At 34.8% G+C, this 19,524-nt stretch overlaps 1 protein-coding gene across 1 annotated transcript in view; it reads right to left on the bottom strand.

Annotated features, from left to right (window-relative positions):
- LOC127862588 (solute carrier organic anion transporter family member 4C1-like) overlaps positions 1-19,524 on the bottom strand; it is a 56,781-nt gene that overhangs the window by 12,430 nt on the left and 24,827 nt on the right. The window contains exons 2-7 of the mRNA XM_052401782.1: positions 8,714-8,995; positions 8,208-8,372; positions 7,062-7,164; positions 4,868-4,989; positions 4,048-4,311; positions 1,962-2,148 (exon numbers count right to left, since the gene is read on the bottom strand). Coding sequence (XP_052257742.1) covers positions 1,962-2,148; positions 4,048-4,311; positions 4,868-4,989; positions 7,062-7,164; positions 8,208-8,372; positions 8,714-8,995 — 1,123 coding nt within the window. The remainder of the gene's footprint in view (positions 1-1,961; positions 2,149-4,047; positions 4,312-4,867; positions 4,990-7,061; positions 7,165-8,207; positions 8,373-8,713; positions 8,996-19,524) is intronic.

Raw genomic sequence — 19,524 nt, forward strand, 5'->3', positions numbered from 1 at the left:
TATCGAAACATTTCAATTCAAATAGTATACATCACAGAATCCAATTGTTTGTATATTACAGTCATATTCTTATATTAAAAATACATATAAATATATATGTCCTCACTTATCTCAGTTTGTTAATTTTGTAGATGTTTTTTAACCATTATTTTTAATTTGTAAAAATTTTCCACTTTTTGGATGTCCTCTGGAAGGGAATATCAGTCTGTAGATCCAGAGTATTTAAATGTTTTTTTTTTAAATAAGACTTTGTCACAGTTGGTATTATGAAATTACTTTTTCCATATCTTGATGATTTTTCAAAGTTCTTGCTGAGATAAGAAGAACATTTTCCATAATAAATTTTATGCATATAACTTAATTTGTTTCACTCTGTTTTCCACATTTAACAGTTTCAATTGTACAAAATCATCATTGGTAATGGAGGTTCTTGGTTCGTAATCTTTAATAAATCTGATAATTTTATTTTGCATAATTTGTAATTTTTTTGTTTGGGCTTTATTTAAACCATGGAGCCAAGATGAACAACAATAATCAAAATGACATTTTAAAAGAGCTGAACTCAACCGTTTTCTAGAATTAAAATCTAAACAAGTTTTGTGTCTGTATAAAAATTTAAGTTTTGCATTTACTTTAGAAACGATGTTATTTACAATATTATTTCCAGAAAGAATATCAAGAATCTGAAGGCCCAAATACTTAACCTTCTTAACATTTTTATCGTATGGCCATTACAATTTACTGGAGACACTTTCAGTTCGCTTACTTTTCGTATTGGCCCAAACATAATATACTCTGTTTTGCTGAGATGGTGTGACAACTTGTTATCCACTAGCCATTCAGAACAACATTCTAAAACATGACCAAGCTTTTGGGATATAAAATCAGGATCTTTATGACTAAATAAAATTGTACTATCATCAGCGTATAAAATAAGTTTGCATTCATTGTCTATGCTTATAATCATATCGTTCACGTAACAAAGAAAGGGAAGAGGCCCTAAAATACTGCCTTGTGGCTCATCACACGAAACAGGGTTAGAATTAGAGGAATACTTACCAATACTAACAATTTGACTTCTATCTGATAGGTAAGATTTAAACCAGGGAGTCGATCGTATGCCCATAGGTTCTAATTTTCCAAAAAGAATATTGTGATTAACTGTATCGAAGGCCTTTTGTAAATCTAACATTATCATTCCAGTATACAATCCTTTTGAGATTTTTAATTTAATAGAATCTGGAAGCTGAATAAGACAACTCTCGGTAGAATATGATTATCTAAAGTCTGATTGATGTTCATGAAAAATATTGTTTGACGTTAAAAAAGATTCCAATTGTAAGTACACTGCTCTTTCTAAATTTTATGAAGTTACACTAAGTATACTGACTGGCCTATAATTTCCAACATCTAACTTACTATCTTTCTTGTGCAAAGGCTGATGCCACCATGATTAATGCGATTCAATTTACAAAATGGGAAACAAAGAATCAATTATCGAATATCTAATGTTAAGCCGCATTAAACTTCAAATGCAAATGAAAACCCATGTCTACAATAAACGATGTGGCATGTATATGTGATCATCATAAGTGAAGGGACGTTAACTTGTCTACTATTCAAACCAAATATCAACTGAACCCTTACCAGTGATGCATATATTTCATATTTCCATATAACTGACCAAGTTCAATTAAAAGTCATTGACGCCTGTATTCCATAGCATCCTCTCACGCTTGACGTTCATCTTTACCTGTCATTTACGACTGTCTTTCAGTCACAATTTCAAACATCACGTATCCCCTTACTTGTCATTGACGCCTGTATTCCAGACCACCATTTCAAACATCACGTTCCCACTTACCTTTCATTGACGGCTGTATTCAAGACATATGTAACATTTTTTCCTTACCAGTGATTGGAGCCAATTCTCCATTGCATACCATCGCATCACACATTACCTGTCATTGACGCCCGTATTCCAGAGCACCATATCACAGTTGATGAAGAAGCAGGACTTGGAGAGGCTTGCAAGGACCACGATCAGGATCGTGAGGCGCAGTATTCCGCGGACTTTCAGCTTCCACTGACGAATCACGAACCCACCGAACATCTGACCCAGCGCAGCCCCCGGGATAACTATAAGGCCTGAGGATGAATTATGATAATAATTCAGAAAGGACATGATTAGTCTTGATAAATAATAAAGATAAGACTGTATGATATATGAAGAAGCGTTCTGATAAAAGTTTCAGATAGCATATGATAACATATGATACTGGATATTGTTTATGTATTATAATTAATGGCTATAAGGCATAATGCCTGAACACAATTTATGATAAGGGATAATGATGAGTAACAATTCGACAACATATGGGACATTTTATGCCATTATTAGAACAAAAATGCTTATGCCGGAAAAGGATTCATGATATTTATGTAAATGGATAGTGAAAATACGTGATATTCGAATAGCTAAGGCCCGATAAGGAGTTGTGATAGGGTATTTTAATGGACACTAATATGGTTCAATAAGGGATATAAATTAGACCCTGTATCTATATGACTTGAGGAGATATTATGCTATGGTCTGGTAAAGGATCGTGATAAGAGTTTACAAGGAATAATAATTAAAACGATAAATATAGCAATTATTTGTATGCTGTTGTAATGACACATGTTTGTTCTCTTTCACTTGCAGACAAGAGTGAAGAATGCTTTATGTGTGTCGCACGTTTAACAAAAATGAAACTACTGTTGCGAAGGCAAAATAGAAAAGTTTTAATTAACACGGACGTTATGACGCACTACATTTGAACGCGTAAGACTTTTGAACGATACGACTCAATACACGCTGTTTTTAATACAAAGGTATTAACAACCATTTCCCTAAAAAATCGCATAGCGTATTATATTCTTATATGTGTACACGTCATACAATTCAATAAACATACATTCAAAATGCTCATAATTAGTAAAGACTTGTGAATCTCCCATCATACTTTGCAAACAAATAATAATATGGATCGCTAGTGGACAATAAATGGAATCGGATCCAATAACTGATATTTGATTTTACACACCCGGTCTTACAGTACAAAAAATCAAACAATGTATGAACGATTTTTTATTTCCATCTTTGACTAAGTAGACGAGAATATGTTGAGACCCACCGGTAGAAACGATTGGCACATACTGCCGTATTGGCTTCAGATACGACCTAATTAGAATACTTCGTGGCCAGAAACTGTTCTCCCTGTCGGGGCTAATGGCATTCTAACAAATGTAATTGACAACGCACAATGTCCTTACCGTACTTAATCTCAACATTTGTCGACAGGGCTACGGAACAGCGTACAATATGAATAGCTGTACAATTTGGAAATAGTTATCATTTGCCATTGTCGATCAGAATTTAAAACGATTGAAAAAATATATTTCTATTTTACTTAAATTTACTTTAATTATAAAGTATTTTTTACGTTCAATGCTTGCCAAAATTAACCTGACATCGATCTTTATGCATGAATGTGAATACAATACAATTACTTTAAACGTGTTCATTAATCGAACCGGCATCGAGTGAAATAGTTCAACGAATGTCCCAATCTACACGCAGAGCTATCTTGCTCTCACATAAATTTGTCGAGTCAAATCTCTGCGCGGAGGTTGAGAATATCCCACTAAAAACTGATGTGACAAGTCGTAAAAATCTTGCACAAATAAACCTTATAGAGTTGATAAGTATTTATATATAAATGAGTCTCGCTTTGTGAAAACATGACTTAATGCCTGTGAGTCAAGCCCAGGATAAGCATGTGCAGTTCGGACAGGCTAATCTGGGACGACACTCAACTGGATTTTCGCTACGATGAGCCTTCCTTTAATCGAGAAACACTTCACAAGCGGAAAGTATCGTCCCTGAAAGGCCTGTGCGGAACGACGCGCTATTCTTAGAACGCTGTACGCACATGCATTTAACCGTTTCCATAAAGCGGAGTTAAAATGTATAAATAAATGAAATAATAATAAGCATGCGTATACCTGCATATGTGGCGGCGGCTGATGCCGTAACACCGTATATGCTTTGTATGTATTTTGGCAGGAATGTCGCAACAGAGACGGTTACAAGGCCCATAAATGACGCAGCAAATGCGACGCAGACGAACGCTGGGTTACGCAGAAGACGGCATAGCATGTCTGGAAATCTGCTGACGGAAATGACGTCACTCTTTTCATTTTCTTTTGACAAAAGACGGCTATCGCTATGTGTCTCGGAGATTCGAGTTTCTCGAACGATTTTGGCACCTACAATTGTTCAAACGAAAACAAACAGAATTGAAACGTATTTGAATAAAAAAAATATGTACAGTACATGCAATAGTTAAGACATCTGTAAATGTCATTAAAACAGGTTTTTTCCAGTAGGTCTTAACAAATAACTTAGTGTTTGTTTTTGTTCAAACATAGAGCATGATTGTTCGTTAGGATCTTAACTTCGCCGATCGGTCGACTGACGAAATTTATGAAAATTAATGCCTGACGATTAATAATGGTTTTACAGTATATAGGAAAATAAACCATAAATGCATACATACAGTTAACCCAAATATATTTAAAACACTATGAATATATGGAAAACTATGAAAAGCTAGGAACGCTGGTGAGACTGTTAAGACAATACGAATTGTAGTCTTGAATATAAAAAATCGGAGGCTTTAAAACTTTTCCAATGTATTTAAAAGTAACAAATTTTCAAGTAGTAGATGTAATGGTGAACTGATAAAATATGCATATGATACACGTGTTTCATATTTGTCCAACAAACGTCTATAATTAAAGTATATTATTAGTGCACACGTACTTGGAAGTTCTGCTCCGAAGAGTGTGAATGGAAGCGCGAATATGAACATGAGGATTGAGGAGATGAAGAAGCCGCTCCACCACGCGCCCACCCACCTGGGGTCAGTCGGGGTCAACTTCCACCTAAACATGTAAGGGATACTCATATGAATTGACTTACACACGCGTACAAAATTTAATATAAGCAAATGTATTCACTTAAAACATTTTAAAATCCTGTCAACGCGATGATGGATTACGCAGAAGACGGCATAGCATGGTTGGAAATCTGATGACGGAAATGACGTCATCCTTTTCATGTTGTTGTGAAAAGGATGGCTACCGGTATTTGTCTCGGAGATTCGAGAAATCTTTTACGTCATTAAAAGTAATATATTCAAATTAAATACATTTAGAAAAATATATAAAAGAATCAGTTTCGTCGAATAAAGAATATATATTTCACTTTTCATCAGTCAACCATACTTGAAAAATTACCTCATTTACAATTCGAGTGCACCACCATATATGTTTATATCTTTAACTAATTGCACGTAAATATTAAACGGAGACGAAAGCTCAGACTAATGGAGCCACAATGCCCAGTAATGAAGACAAGTACGCAGCAATTTCCGTCTGTCTTAGTGATTTCCTTAATCGCACTCGAGCTATAAATCAAATGTCCTATACGCAGCCCCGGGCTTTATGTTTGATTGTCAACACCAAGAGCTTTCAAGGCTGTCACTATTGAAACGGTCCCGGTCAAACAAAAAATGGGTAACACTGCAGCATTGATTTGATGATATGAAATGAGATAACCATCGATCGGCGGCTCTGTAAGAATATAAATCTGATTTGAGAAATCAAATATCAAGAAGCATACTCGGTTTATTTAGATACATGTATGTCTTAGAGTATATTTCCATATCCTCATTTCGGGTTTTGCAGACAGAGACCTTGCCTTGGAGATAAAACGTTTCTAGTTAATAGATATCAAAAGGCATACAATTATGCTTGTTTGTTTATACTGACTGCTGCATAGTTTAACATTACTGTTTGCATCATGGTCAGAATCGTTTTCCGAACATATCGCATATCTAAAATTATAAACCTTAAATGAACGAAAAACGGATAATATTACGCATTGTGTGTCGTTATATGTCATGAACACGTTGGTACATTATTAACATAATACAATGACTACTTTGTTAAGCCTAATACGCCGAATGCATCTGGCAAATCAATAGATATCTTCTTAAGCATGCGATTTAAATAACATCGGTTTACAAATGTTATGTTTTGAGTCCACTCCATATTTTGTTTTGATACCCTTTGAAAGATTTTCAATACAATCTGTTCAAATGTTTAAGTCATTAAGTCGAAGGTATGAGTGAGTAAGCAAGCTCAAAGTTAAGGTCACAATGGAAAGTAAATGGTCTAATCCATAATTTTTATGCTGCTTCATATGTCCATGTCATCTGCATGATTCTCATGTAACTTGGCTATATGTTTAGGACATTGGGATGATGTGTAGAAGGCAAGTATCATTCATACCAGCTCAAGACATGTTCACACTTAGAGATTACACATAAAGCATCTATTGTTGTCTTGTGTTGTTTTTTTCTTCGACCGACAAATCCCCCTTTACATTTTGACGAATTTTCATGACACTTGAATCAATTCATTTTATCAATGCGACCATGAGCAGAAGGCATAAGTCAGTTATGGCAACTGACTTAACGTTGAACGTTTTAGTCAGTGTGTTTACATCATCCTGTCTTTACATCGGTTTTAAATCTCCTTTAAAATGTATAGGCTTTTAATGAAGTTTGCCACAAATTTTAATCGTGGTGAGGAAGTGTGTGAATCGCAAGAGGCTGTAATACAAACTCATTGGAAACGTAACACAAGAAGGTCAAAATGATCACGGCGGATGATATTGTTGTCATTAAGCCATTTGGACTGATTTGATGTCGTGATAGTTGAATGATAAAATAACGTTACAAATTAATTCAGATAAATAATCATTTACTTTGGCGCGACTCTATTTATTAAACTATTTTGTGCATATACCATACAGGACAGTATACACACACAATAGCATGATTTCTAGAACATTTTGTGGACAGTTTGTCCTGTTTATTTTCATAATCGTGTTATAATAGTTATCTGAACGTATGTTATCGACTATTTGATGTTAACAACTCGACACTCACTCAGACTGCGGAATCCTCTCAAAATCCACGTATTGGTCCAGCAGTGCCCCACCCACAAGGAATCCAATCATCGGACCCAGCATCTGGCACAGCCCAATCATGGCTGAAATGGACATAAACACATTTAATTAAGATAAACATAACATATTTGAGCCTCAATCTGGAACAAAACGGGCTTAATACGTGAACGTAAAGGTTCGTCGTAGAAAGGCTAATCAGGGACGATGCTGTCCGCGTGTATGGGATCTTTCGTTTGAAGGAAGTATTGTCTTTGCGAAAATCCAGTTTAAGCGGAAAGTGTCGTCTCTGATTAGCCTCCGTTATCCCTGAGCGTGGCTCATTTTTATACATGTGTAAGCATATTACTAATTGACGCATACATTTTCTTTAAGATCAATGCCCAGTTTATGAGTATTTTGTATCTTGAATACTATGCAAACATTCACAAAAGAGCATTTATATACACGTATATACAAATACATTGGAACAGTTTAAATTAAGAACAAAAACAGTAGATAGGAACTTAGCATGCATACATACCAACTTAAACCAACCGATTAAGCTTCAAAATATTAACGCATTATACGAATAAAACCCACCATAACATTTAAGATTTCTGAAAATGAAGTTAGCGTTGTTAGATGTTTATTCAAGCTTTCCAGTAATGAGTTTCTTCACGTGATTAGAATGTATACAGTCTTTTATTTCGGAAATATTGGCCATGTTACTCGAAATAGTATAAGTCAATTAACACAAATAAGGTCAATTTTACAAAGGCAAATCACTATGAAACATTTGAATAATTACATAATCATTTGAACACACGCATTGGTTTGCAATAAAATAATGCATAAACGACTTCACATTAAAAAACGGTGAATTAATTTATCCAAAACTAATCGACTGTTAGCTTAAATGGCCTTTTCGGCTAGAAGCAACTTAACCCATAGCGTACCATCAGCGTGTGTATTTGTTAATGTACAATGTCCTTTCTTGCCTGCAGACGCATTGTGTGAGTACTCAGAGTCTAGCCCAGGACTCCTAACTAATAAGCTTAGTGTACCCGAATAGACGTGGTTAAAAGCGCGTGTTCAAACCACTGTCATTACCGGACAGCAACTATGCCCTGAACGTTTATATTCTTACATATATACATGGGCGATGATGCTGCCGGTACACTGTCGTCAATGAAGGAGTAGCCGACGGTGATCAGAGTGGAGCCCCCGATACCGTGAAGTAGCTGACCGATCACAAAGAGGGACAGAAAGTGCGGCAGGGCTCCATCGGACTCCGCACATGGCGAGGACGTCTCTGTGAAAGGAGTTCGTATATGAGTTTGTTTAATGCAATTTATGTGCTTCGTGGCATAAATGAATAATACTGACCAACATTAATGGCGCTCTAGCGTATACTATATTTGTGTTAAGTGAAATATTGAGTATACTAGTAAACTAATTGTGATGTTAATAGCATTGTATTTTATTTCAAAAAATGAACGCATGATTAACAATTGGTCCATCATGGCCCTTGGTATTATCAAATTCTATATCTATATATTAAAACAGAGAACATATGTATTATATTATATGAGTGTTGGTGTTTTTTTTTAATTACACTGTAAATTCTTAATAAAACCATTTTAGAGGTCTTACTTGTTTCCGAGCAAAGATGCGACTGACCCTGACCCCACTCATACCGGGTGGTGATAAAATGGGGCAGGTACATGCACGTGGATCCGATCGAGGACAAGAGGAACGCTAATGTCAATATGCACCCTTTCTTTCGCCTGCTGCCATAATAACCGATGATGACGCCACACGTCGCGGCAGAGATATCGTAACTGCTTGTGATCCAGCCGACCGACTTGCTAGTGAGGTCAAAGCGACGTTCGTACGACGTCGTGTTGACGTTGTTTATTCCGTTCACGGCGAATCCTGGAGGTAAAGATTATATCTACCGGTATATTATATACACAAAAATCCCCATACATAATACAGCCGCCAGCCGGTAACAATTTGTAAATGATAATCGGGGGTGAAGGGACCTGTTTCTGTGTTGCCATACCTCTATGATACCATTTTTTAAGAAATATTGAAATAATCTGTACGGCTGTGCATTTCGGTTGGTTGACTTTCATTCATGTCTACCGAAAATCATCACTTCATAGTTGGACCCGTATTTATGATGTACCTCCAAACATTTACTTTTATACGCATCTACTAACCTGTTATAAAATATGTATCAACCATACTTTCATACTTTTTACCTGAAATAGCAAAACAAATAATCAAGAAATATATAATATTTATGTATTTTAAATATAAATTCATTTCCTATTTGATATTTTATGGGTGATACGTACACATAAATGTAACCCATGTGCTATCGTAATGATTATTTCATGTGTACCTACTTTGCACACAAAATTGTATTTGTTTACAGTATAATATACATGTACGTGTCAGAGACAACTAGCCTTTCAATTAATAAGAATCTATTAATTAAACAAAATCGCGCAGAATACGATGTAGAAAAATCGATTTTTTTGTTTTATATTCTAAGTATTACTCATAATTTAAGAAAACCGGAATCGTTAGTAAATTAAGGGAAAAACATTCATTTTTAATAAAAACGACGAAGCAGAAACAAAAATGTTATTAAAGTTAAAAATTTGTGTACACAAATATCTGCCCTACATATAAAGAGGCACATAAAACCAAAAACTACCACGAGAAGAATCAAAGCGCTGTCGGCACTAAAGTGTTCGCTATTTCATAATCTTAGACGCACTTCAGTTTTCAAATTTATGTTATAGCTTTTTATATCGCAAGTTTGAAATGAACACAACCCATTCAAATTTATAAAGAGTGTGTCTTAAAGCACAGGTCGAGATGTGTGTGCACTGTTTATCCTCATATTTATGTTATAGAGATAAATTGACAACAATATCTCTTTTTTTTCACAATTGGTTGCTGCACTGGTAACCATCATTATAATTTTGTTTCCTTGCTAAAAATAACAAGCCTATAATCATGTACATACTGTGTTATGTGTATCTAATACTGTATCTATTTTCTTTAAATTATTGAGCAACACTTTTGCCAACATGACAGACTTTTAATGCAGCATAAAGCCCCGTTTTCCCTGAAAGCAGCCAATATGTACAGATTTCAATGATAAACAGGCAAATGTCATCGCACAAGCTGTTATATACACTAGACTGGCCTATATCGTTGAACAAGCTCTTAAACCTTATAATGCTGTCTGCTACAGTGTAAACAGGCAGTGGTAGCTACAGTTGTCGTCCCTAACGTAGTTAAAGGGATCTTTTCACGCTTTGGTAAATTGACAAAATTGAAAAAAGTTGTTTCAGATTCGCAAATTTTCGTTTTAGTTATGATATTTGTGAGGAAACAGTAATACTGAACATTTACCATGGTCTAATATAGCCATTATATGCATCTTTTGACGATTTTAAAACCTAAAAATTATAAAGCGTTGCAACGCGAAACGATTGAATAATTTGGAGAGTTCTGTTTTTGTCGTTAAATTTTGTGAAACTACGCAGATTGCTTATATAAGGTATAAAATACTTCACGTGTATGTACTCGGCGGAATAGCTCAGTAGGCTAGAGCGTTTTTACTTCAGGACTCTGGCAGGACTCCAGGGGTCACTGGTTCGAAACCTGGTCCGGGCAATGTTCTTTTCCTTTTTTTAATTTTATTCTTGATTTTTTACTGGAGCTTTTACGATCCAATGTTTACATTTATCGATATAAAGCATTTAATGAATAAGTTAAAAAATGCCAAAATCTGTGAAAAGGCCCCTTTAAAGCATACTGAATTTCAAAACTGCCTCTCTACTTTAGCGTGAGCTAACGCTAACACTTTAAACTATGCAAACGATATCGCGATACCCTCAGGGGACCAATACAAATTAGAAAATGTCTGCTCATTATTTCCACGAAATAATTGCCTTTCGTTTGCCGCATTTACGTCTGAGTTATTTTTATAACGACCTCATTGTCAACACTTTCCCAATTGTTTCACACCTTTCAGGAATTTGATGATCTTACACTTAAAACATGTTTTCTCATTCTGACATACAAAATACAAACAAAGACAAATGGCATTTTGAGATTTATTTATATTTTTTGAATGTATATATTAAGTGCAATCACATATCATTTAACGAACTATGTTGAAGGTTTTGTATATGTATAATAAGTAAATTAGAAAGCGGTATAGCTTATCAATGATAACACTGATCTGTATGCATAACTTTTAAAAAAATGTACTGTTAAGAAGAATAAATTACGTTCCGTACTGGGAACGATTTTAATCTATCGAAGCATACCTCACTTAGTATACTTTTATGGTCTCATTTAAAAAACGAAAACGGACAAATCCTAATTCAATCATAGGAAACAATGTTAGCGTTTAATTTATGCAAATGGCGTTCACGAGTGCCATGTAAATGTTGCCAAGCCATAAAAAGAAGTAAAGCCTATCACAATAATCCTATAGCTAGTCCCAATTCGAACTGACGTGCACAACATATATTGTACTTGATTAACATGTAAATTGTTGCTAAGAAAGAAGTGGGTTTTTTTACGGGATCTCCTTCGAGGATGGTTAGCAAAATTATTAGCTACTCAATCTTTACAAATCCAATCCAAATTCAACAGAAACAATTAATCTCTATGTGTCGTGGCAGGACGGCGATTTCCCTTGTGGGTATATAGATTGGTCATTGAGACATACTCGCCTAAATATGGTTGAACTTCTTGGTTAGATGTGCCAAATACAATCTTAATATGCGTCAAATGCATGATTGGTAAGATGTGCCATATTCAACGCATAAGTTAGAAGAATATATTGAGACCAGAAGATAAATTCCGAACAAATCATTGCATATTAGAATGAAATATTCGATACATACTGTTTACAAAATCCAACGGTGGTATGGTAAATTTGGAGTGAATAACTAGAAAGTTATTTGGCTCAAAAACAACCATATATCAATCATACAATTGTATTGGATAATATAACGATTTAGAGTTTGTGTCATAAAACTTATCAAAAAGCTACTCCTTGGATGCTCGTGTACTGTGTTACAGTTCAGGTGTATCTTATATTTATGAGCTTTGTGTTATACGGAAGCACGACAAACTATCAATTAGTATGCAAACGTTTATCAACTATATTGACATGCTTCCATTAATAAAATATGAAAATAAATGGCTTTCCAAATGAAATATTGAACGTTTATGTACATAATTTAACAGCCCATGAAATATTTCCATGAATGAGAGTGCAGATCGTGCAAATGAGGTACAAAGCCTAAATTAGTTCACCGCACATAGTTTTTTGTTGTAAGTTTTATTAAAGCTTTCCAAACGTCGGGTTTGATATTAAAGAACTTCAATAAACCTGAAAAAGTATTTTTCTCCAAAATATCAAAATGAACGATTTGTGTATACATGACTGCAATAATATGGGGGTCAATAAAAGAGCGACAATATTTAACTTAACAAAGTGAAGAAGTAATGTAGATGTTTACCCATCATTAACAATACTCTAGAATAGTCCATAAATCTGACAGCGTTTCTAAGTGACCCGATGAAAAACCCGACATGTAGAGTGGCGACGACGGACAAATGAGATCTCCAGTAGCTATAATAAACCTATCCAAATATAAGTGGTTGCTGTCAGTGAGAGAGATAGTGACACATGTAAAAGGTTGTCTGTGATCAGAGAACATTGGGAGTGGTATACAGTGAATATGGGCGCCAGATCGGAGGCCAACTTAAATGTCGAGGCTGATAGCCATCAGCAGGAATTACGAATCAATTTTCCCCCGAGGATGTGTTGTTGATTTTCATTATTCACCAAACATAAATGCCTCTGGTATCATTTTAACTTATTTATTGTTGCCGATAAAACACGTTAACGGGCCATTTACCTAAAACCTAGGGATCTCAATTCCGATATAAATGTCTAATTTGCGTTGAAGTTATTAATAAATACAACTGAGAAAGGCATTCGATTTAAAACAAATAAAATCACCTACAACTGAAAAACATATATAGCTTAGTATAGATTGTGGTGGATGATAAAATCTTTTTTATTCAAAGTAAAATAAATACTCAAAATCAACGAATATTTCAAAAAAATATATTGTGAAAAAAGGTTAAGCCATAAACAAGTTCAACGCTAGATGTGGTATGGTAACCTAGATTTAGCGAGATACAAAATGCTCGTTTTTATTTGTTGTGGTACAATATATTCCTTTTTTTCCGCAACGATATATATATATATATATTCATACGACACACGAACACTTATATGGGACATGAACATATGTTGAATATATTGTCTCACACAAAAAAAGTTTAACCAGACCACATTTAGCGTTGAAATTTTGGCTATTACTATTAGGAACATTTATTTTGTGTGATCAGCGCGTGTACCAACCACTGCGCTTATCGGAACAGGCATGTTGCACGTGGATTAATGGAAGATTACATAGAAGACAAAGTTATCCCTTTTCCCCATAAGAAGCAACATGAAAATGGCTTTTGCACCCATCATAAAACCAGAACAGCCTGCGAGTTACTCGCAGTCTGTTCAGGTTTTATGATGTTAAGGCATGCAATCTTTTATTAATCTATGACATTTTCCCCCAACTCTGAACAATATCCCTTCAATATCCCTATACTAAAGGCCGATTCCAGGAAACTCAAAGAATCTTAGTTATGATAGTACTAGTTCATGCCATTTGTATCTTAAGACTAGTTAAAAGCACTATATCTACTGCGTTATCTTTAGTTTTCACGATACGTCCTATGCCATATGACGCTAATTATACATATATACGCTCTTATATTCCTGAACTCGACGAACTACGTTTTCTATGTTATTTCCTAGTGTGTGAGACAAGTTATATCTGTTTTGGATTCATCAACGTTATTTTGAACGAGGTTTCCTCTTGGATCACAAGAAGGCACTTCTCATCAAAGGATGTAATATTCAGTATTTGCCGCGCGGAACTTAGGAATACCACCACTGATTGCTTATCATCCACATTAACATGCATTGAACTCTTTGTGTGATAAAACACAAAGTTAAAACACAAGAGCGCAAAGATGACCGTAGATCGCTCACCTGTGTAATGAGGCTTGGCCAGTTTCGAAATCATGGACACGATTTGAACAATCTTTGTTGAGGATCATAATCTAATGGCACAAACCAAGAGGTTTCAAGTTTTTTAAAAGTAATTATGCTACATAATAAGATTTTTTAATCATTCACACCACAGGCTAGGCCAATTTTGACTCCAATGTTCATGATTAGAACCTATCTAGTATATGAACGCTATAACATGTTACATACTAATTATTACATCTCTCAACTTCTTATTTAAATAAGATTGTACAAGTGATTTCGATAATTATATGCACATATTATTTGACATTGAGTAAAAAGTTTTGACACTATTAAGGACAGACTTTGAAAGCTTTTTAAAGGGGACCTTTACCTTATGTCCCATAGCAAATTTCAAAGCTTCGCTTTTGTTTTAAGCCGAATTAAATAACTCTTTAACATGGTCAATTTTAACCACATTGGCATGATTAAAACAAAATCGGTATAGGACCAAATTAAATTCTACAAAACAAATATTAAACCTCTGACTATTTTGTTGTTCAAGAGAAAAAAAGAAGTAATTTACTACTACTATTAAAGTCTTAATGAATTATATCAACCCTAGGGCGTGGCTAGCTTTGACCACAGAATCAGGATTTAAACTAAGTTTTGAACAAGAATATATCGAATGTCACATACCAAATATCAATACTCTGACACTTGATATTTAATGGAGGTTTTTACTATGTAAATATATATACATAATTTGAACATTGGGGCGTGACCCGTTCCGTTTCTCCTCATAGGCATGATTTGAACACATTAACGAAGGACAACTATATGATGTTATACACACAATATTTAACATCTGACACTTGCCGTTTAATTGATTGTTTATCAATTATTACGTAAGTCTATATAATCATGTGACCCGTGGAGCGTGACTCGTTCTACCCCAGGTGAATGATTCAACAAACTTAGTAAATGACCGCTATACACTGTTTCATTACATATATAAAACCCCATACCCTAACGGTTTCAGAGAAGACGTGGTTTTCCAGAAAATTTACCATTTGCACCTTGGGCCAATGTGAGCTAAAATGAACTTCATTTACAATCGGACTTCATACCTTTCACCTGTGTAGTTTTTTGAGTCAACATGAACATGGCTCTATTGCCGCTATCATATAACCAATGTAAACCTTTACTAATGAGCAAACAGCTTGTTATCAGACTGAAAGTCTCAATAGATGGGTGTATGAATTTTCCTTAAATTATGTTTGCACTCCAGAAGACACATTTTCTGATTCATCAAAATGAATCTTGGTCAAAACAATAATATCAGTATAGTCACGACCATTGGAGAGTTTAATTAAAACTTGACAATTATGGCTCACTCTACATGAAACTCGGTCAAGTAATGTTCTCAGTTATAGATATGCTTGAATCGTTCTAAACTTCGATAATTTCAGATAAAACAAAACGTGGTAGTACTCTAGAAAGTGCATATTTAGCATACAACATCAGACTTGGTCAGGGTTGGCATATTGACCGGTCAATTGAGTATTGACCGGGCCGGCGGTCAATACCCGGTTAAAACCGGTCATTACTGGTCATTCCTGGTCATTATTGGTTAATACTGGTCGATTGAAAATTGTAGCATTTAAACATGACAAAGGAAGAATTTAAGCTATTCTATATTAAATCAATCATTATTCTGTAATTGATAAACTTTTTTTGAGTTATCTATTGTAAAAAAAATCCTTAAAGCTGTAAAAAATACTTCTTTATTATTTATGGAAACGGTCTCAAATACGAACTAAGGCAATATCTTTATCTCAGTGTATCACATCTGTTACTGAAGTATTATTGCTATTGTAGTAACCATAGTATTTCACTGATCTATTGATAGATCTATGTGATAAGCTGATGGACAAACAGAACTCTTGTGGTTTCTAGGGTCATAAATGATCTGGCCCCTTAGCCTTTAATGGTAATAAAATGCATGCACTGGTATGTCTCTGATAGTGACAATAAAGCAAATCTGCCCTTAGGCTATTTCATTTCACTCAAACCACAAGATGCGTTTGTGAAACACAATGTCCCCCTATATGACGTTTGACCTTGAAGGATGGCCTTGACCTTGTGAAGGATGACCTTGACCTTTTACCACTCAAAATGTGCAGCTCCATGAGATACACATGCATGCCAAATATCAAGTTGCTATCTTCAATATTGCAAAAGTATTCATAAAATAAGCGATTTGGGCCACATATATTTGACCTCTGACCTTGAAGGATGACCTTGACCTTGACCTTTCACCACTCAAAATGTGCAGCTCCATGAGATGCACATGCATGCCAAATATCAAGTTGCTATCTTCAATATTGCAAAAGTATTTATAAAATAAGTGATTTGGGCCACATATATTTGACCTCTGACCTTGAAGGATGACCTTGACCTTGACCTTTCACCACTCATAATGTGCAGCTCCATGAGATACAAATGCATGCCAAATATCAAGTTGCTATCTTCAATATTGCAAAAGTATTCATAAAATGAGCGATTTTGGCCACATATATTTGACCTCTGACCTTGAAGGATGACCTTGACCTTTCACCACTCAAAATGTGCAGCTCCATGAGATACACATGCATGCCAAATATCAAGTTGCTATATTCAATATAGCAAAAGTTATTGCAAAATGTTAAAGTTGGCGCAAACAGACCAACCAACAGACCAACAGACCAACCAACGGACAGGGCAAAAACAATATGTCCCCCACTACTATAGTGGGGGACATAAAAAGAGATAACTTGCTATTATTGTTATTAATTTAATAGTTACTTCTAACTTGTCTCCTTTCTATATTAAGAGGGTTTTTATATTTTAAAGTTCAATTGGTCTTCAAATGAAAAAGCAATCAAAGTTCTTGATTTTGGCAACAAATAATGTTTACAATTGTGGGTCTTCACTAGACGCTTCTTTTCAATTATTTCTTTCTTTTAATAATTATATCTTATAATGTTTTTTTTGTTTATATCAATGGAAAATAAAATATTTTTCACTAATTTGTTAAAGAAATCCAGGCAAGAATACATGACAGGTAAGGGTTGTGTCAAAGGTGCCATGTAAGGCCCTATAATCAGTTTTGGGTGCCCTAACCTGTATAGGTGAGAAGACTGTGAAAACTGTGGAGACAGTGGGGCATGAGGAACAACTAATACACAGTAATTGACAGGTTCTTGTTGAATCAAGCACAGAATTTTCTGAGCATTCATAATTCGTTAGAATTGAAAAAAAAAATCAATCGATTAGAAAAATCCAATTGACCAACTTGACTCATTTGCAAAATTTTGAGAGATTGGCCTACAAATTGCATGAACAGGTATAAAATAGTGGGTATTAATAGCTTAAGACATTATTGGCAACATGTCTGTTTAATTTATATTATCAATTTTGTTTAATTAAGCATGGAATATTAATCAAAATTGGGGGTTAAGTTCAATCGACCAGTATTGACCAGTAATTACCACTTTGGGAGCATTGACCGGGGCGGTTTGAACCGGTAAAACCGCCGGTTAAAACCGGGGGCGGTCGATTGGTGCCAACCCTGGACTTGGTCTAAATATTTGTCTAAATGATATCTCGAAAATGATGTTGTGTATGAGCAAGAGGCATATGATTTACTAGGGCATGTATAGTATTCGCAAATTGAAATATCTGAACTAAGGTAAGCTTCTTAAGACTTGTTGGGATATGTTACCATTGCGTAAACTGTTCCCCTTAAAACGTGCCTTTCCATGCCAGTAATGTAAATTAATAAAAATAAATAATCAAGTTAATATAATTGAGCGAAATCGTTAACAAGTAAACAGAACAAGTGTGTCCTAATTATTTAGCTTTCATTGAAAAAACCATTATAAAAATCCTACATGCTCATTTAATTGTGAAGCCACGATGTTAATTACAAAACTATTCAGAGCAGATGTACTTCACACGATTTCAATAAAGATGTATATGAGAAACTGCCCTAACGCTGGTAGCACTGTTTTTAAAGGGATTGAACTCTTTTTCTCAAGTCAGCACATATATATGGTAAAACCACGTTTGAGTTCTATGACGATTAATGCAGTGACCCCGGTTTATTTTAATTTTGTTTTCATTTCAATTTCTGTTGAATGTTTTTCCTGTCATACTTAATAGATCACGTGCTTAAAAGAAGACTGGCAACTTTCCCTCTTGATGATGTTTCTGGAGTTTCGTTATTTCTGTATTTCAGTCTCTATTTTGATGTTATGTTAAATTAAGAAAATACTGCAGCAATGTAATTTTAATTGAATGTTTTGGTTTTAAACATGGAATTAGGACAAATAATTGGCAAGAACTATTGAGTCTTACGTTATAATTAACATCCAAAAAAAAATAGAACAGAACATTTTTGATTGTGTGAAAAAGGAAAAAGCGCCCAATTTTATCTAATCTAGGATTTCGACATCCATTGTTGTAGGATAAAATGTCTAAAGTCGCATGAAAGAAAGCTATTAAAGTAAAGTACCACCAGTAAGGCACCTTCAATCCTGTGCATTGACCTTTTCTATGAAGTGATACCATTTGCAATTGTTTTTATATTTAATTTTCTGTCTCATGTTTTAACTGTCCTACGTTATAGATTATAACACGACTAGTAACTTTCCCTTCAGTTGATGTATCTGGTGTTTCGTTAGTCCTGTATTTAGGACGCTATCAACTATAACAAGTATGTAAAAATAACACAGCAAAGCTGAAACATAGAAGAGAATTGAATGTTGCTGACAAGCTGAAGGAGGATCTTAAATGAAGAGAATTGACTGTTGCTGACAAGCTGAAGAAGGATCTTAAATGACGAGAATTGAATGTTGCTGATCAGCTGAAGGAGGATCTTAAATGAAGCGAATTGAATGTTGCTGACAAGCTGAAGGAGGATCTTAAATGAAGAGAATTGAATGTTGCTGACAAGCTGAATGAGGATCTTAAATGAAAAGAATTGAATGTTGCTGACAAGCTTAAGAAAGATCTTAAATGAAGAGAATTGAATGTTGCTGACAAGCTGAAGGAGGATCTTAAATGAAGAGAATTGAATGTTGCTGACAAGCTGAAGGAGGATCTTAAATGAAGAAAATTGAATGTTGCTGACAAGCTGAAGGGGGATCTTAAATGAAGAGAATTGAATGTTTCTGACAAGCTGAAGGAGGATCTTAAATGAAGAGAATTTAATTTTTCTGACAAGCTGAAGGAGGATCTCAAAGGAAGAGAATTGAATGTTGCTGACAAGCTG

This window comes from Dreissena polymorpha, chromosome 16 (assembly GCF_020536995.1).
Source record: "Dreissena polymorpha isolate Duluth1 chromosome 16, UMN_Dpol_1.0, whole genome shotgun sequence".
Lineage (NCBI taxonomy): Eukaryota > Metazoa > Mollusca > Bivalvia > Myida > Dreissenidae > Dreissena > Dreissena polymorpha.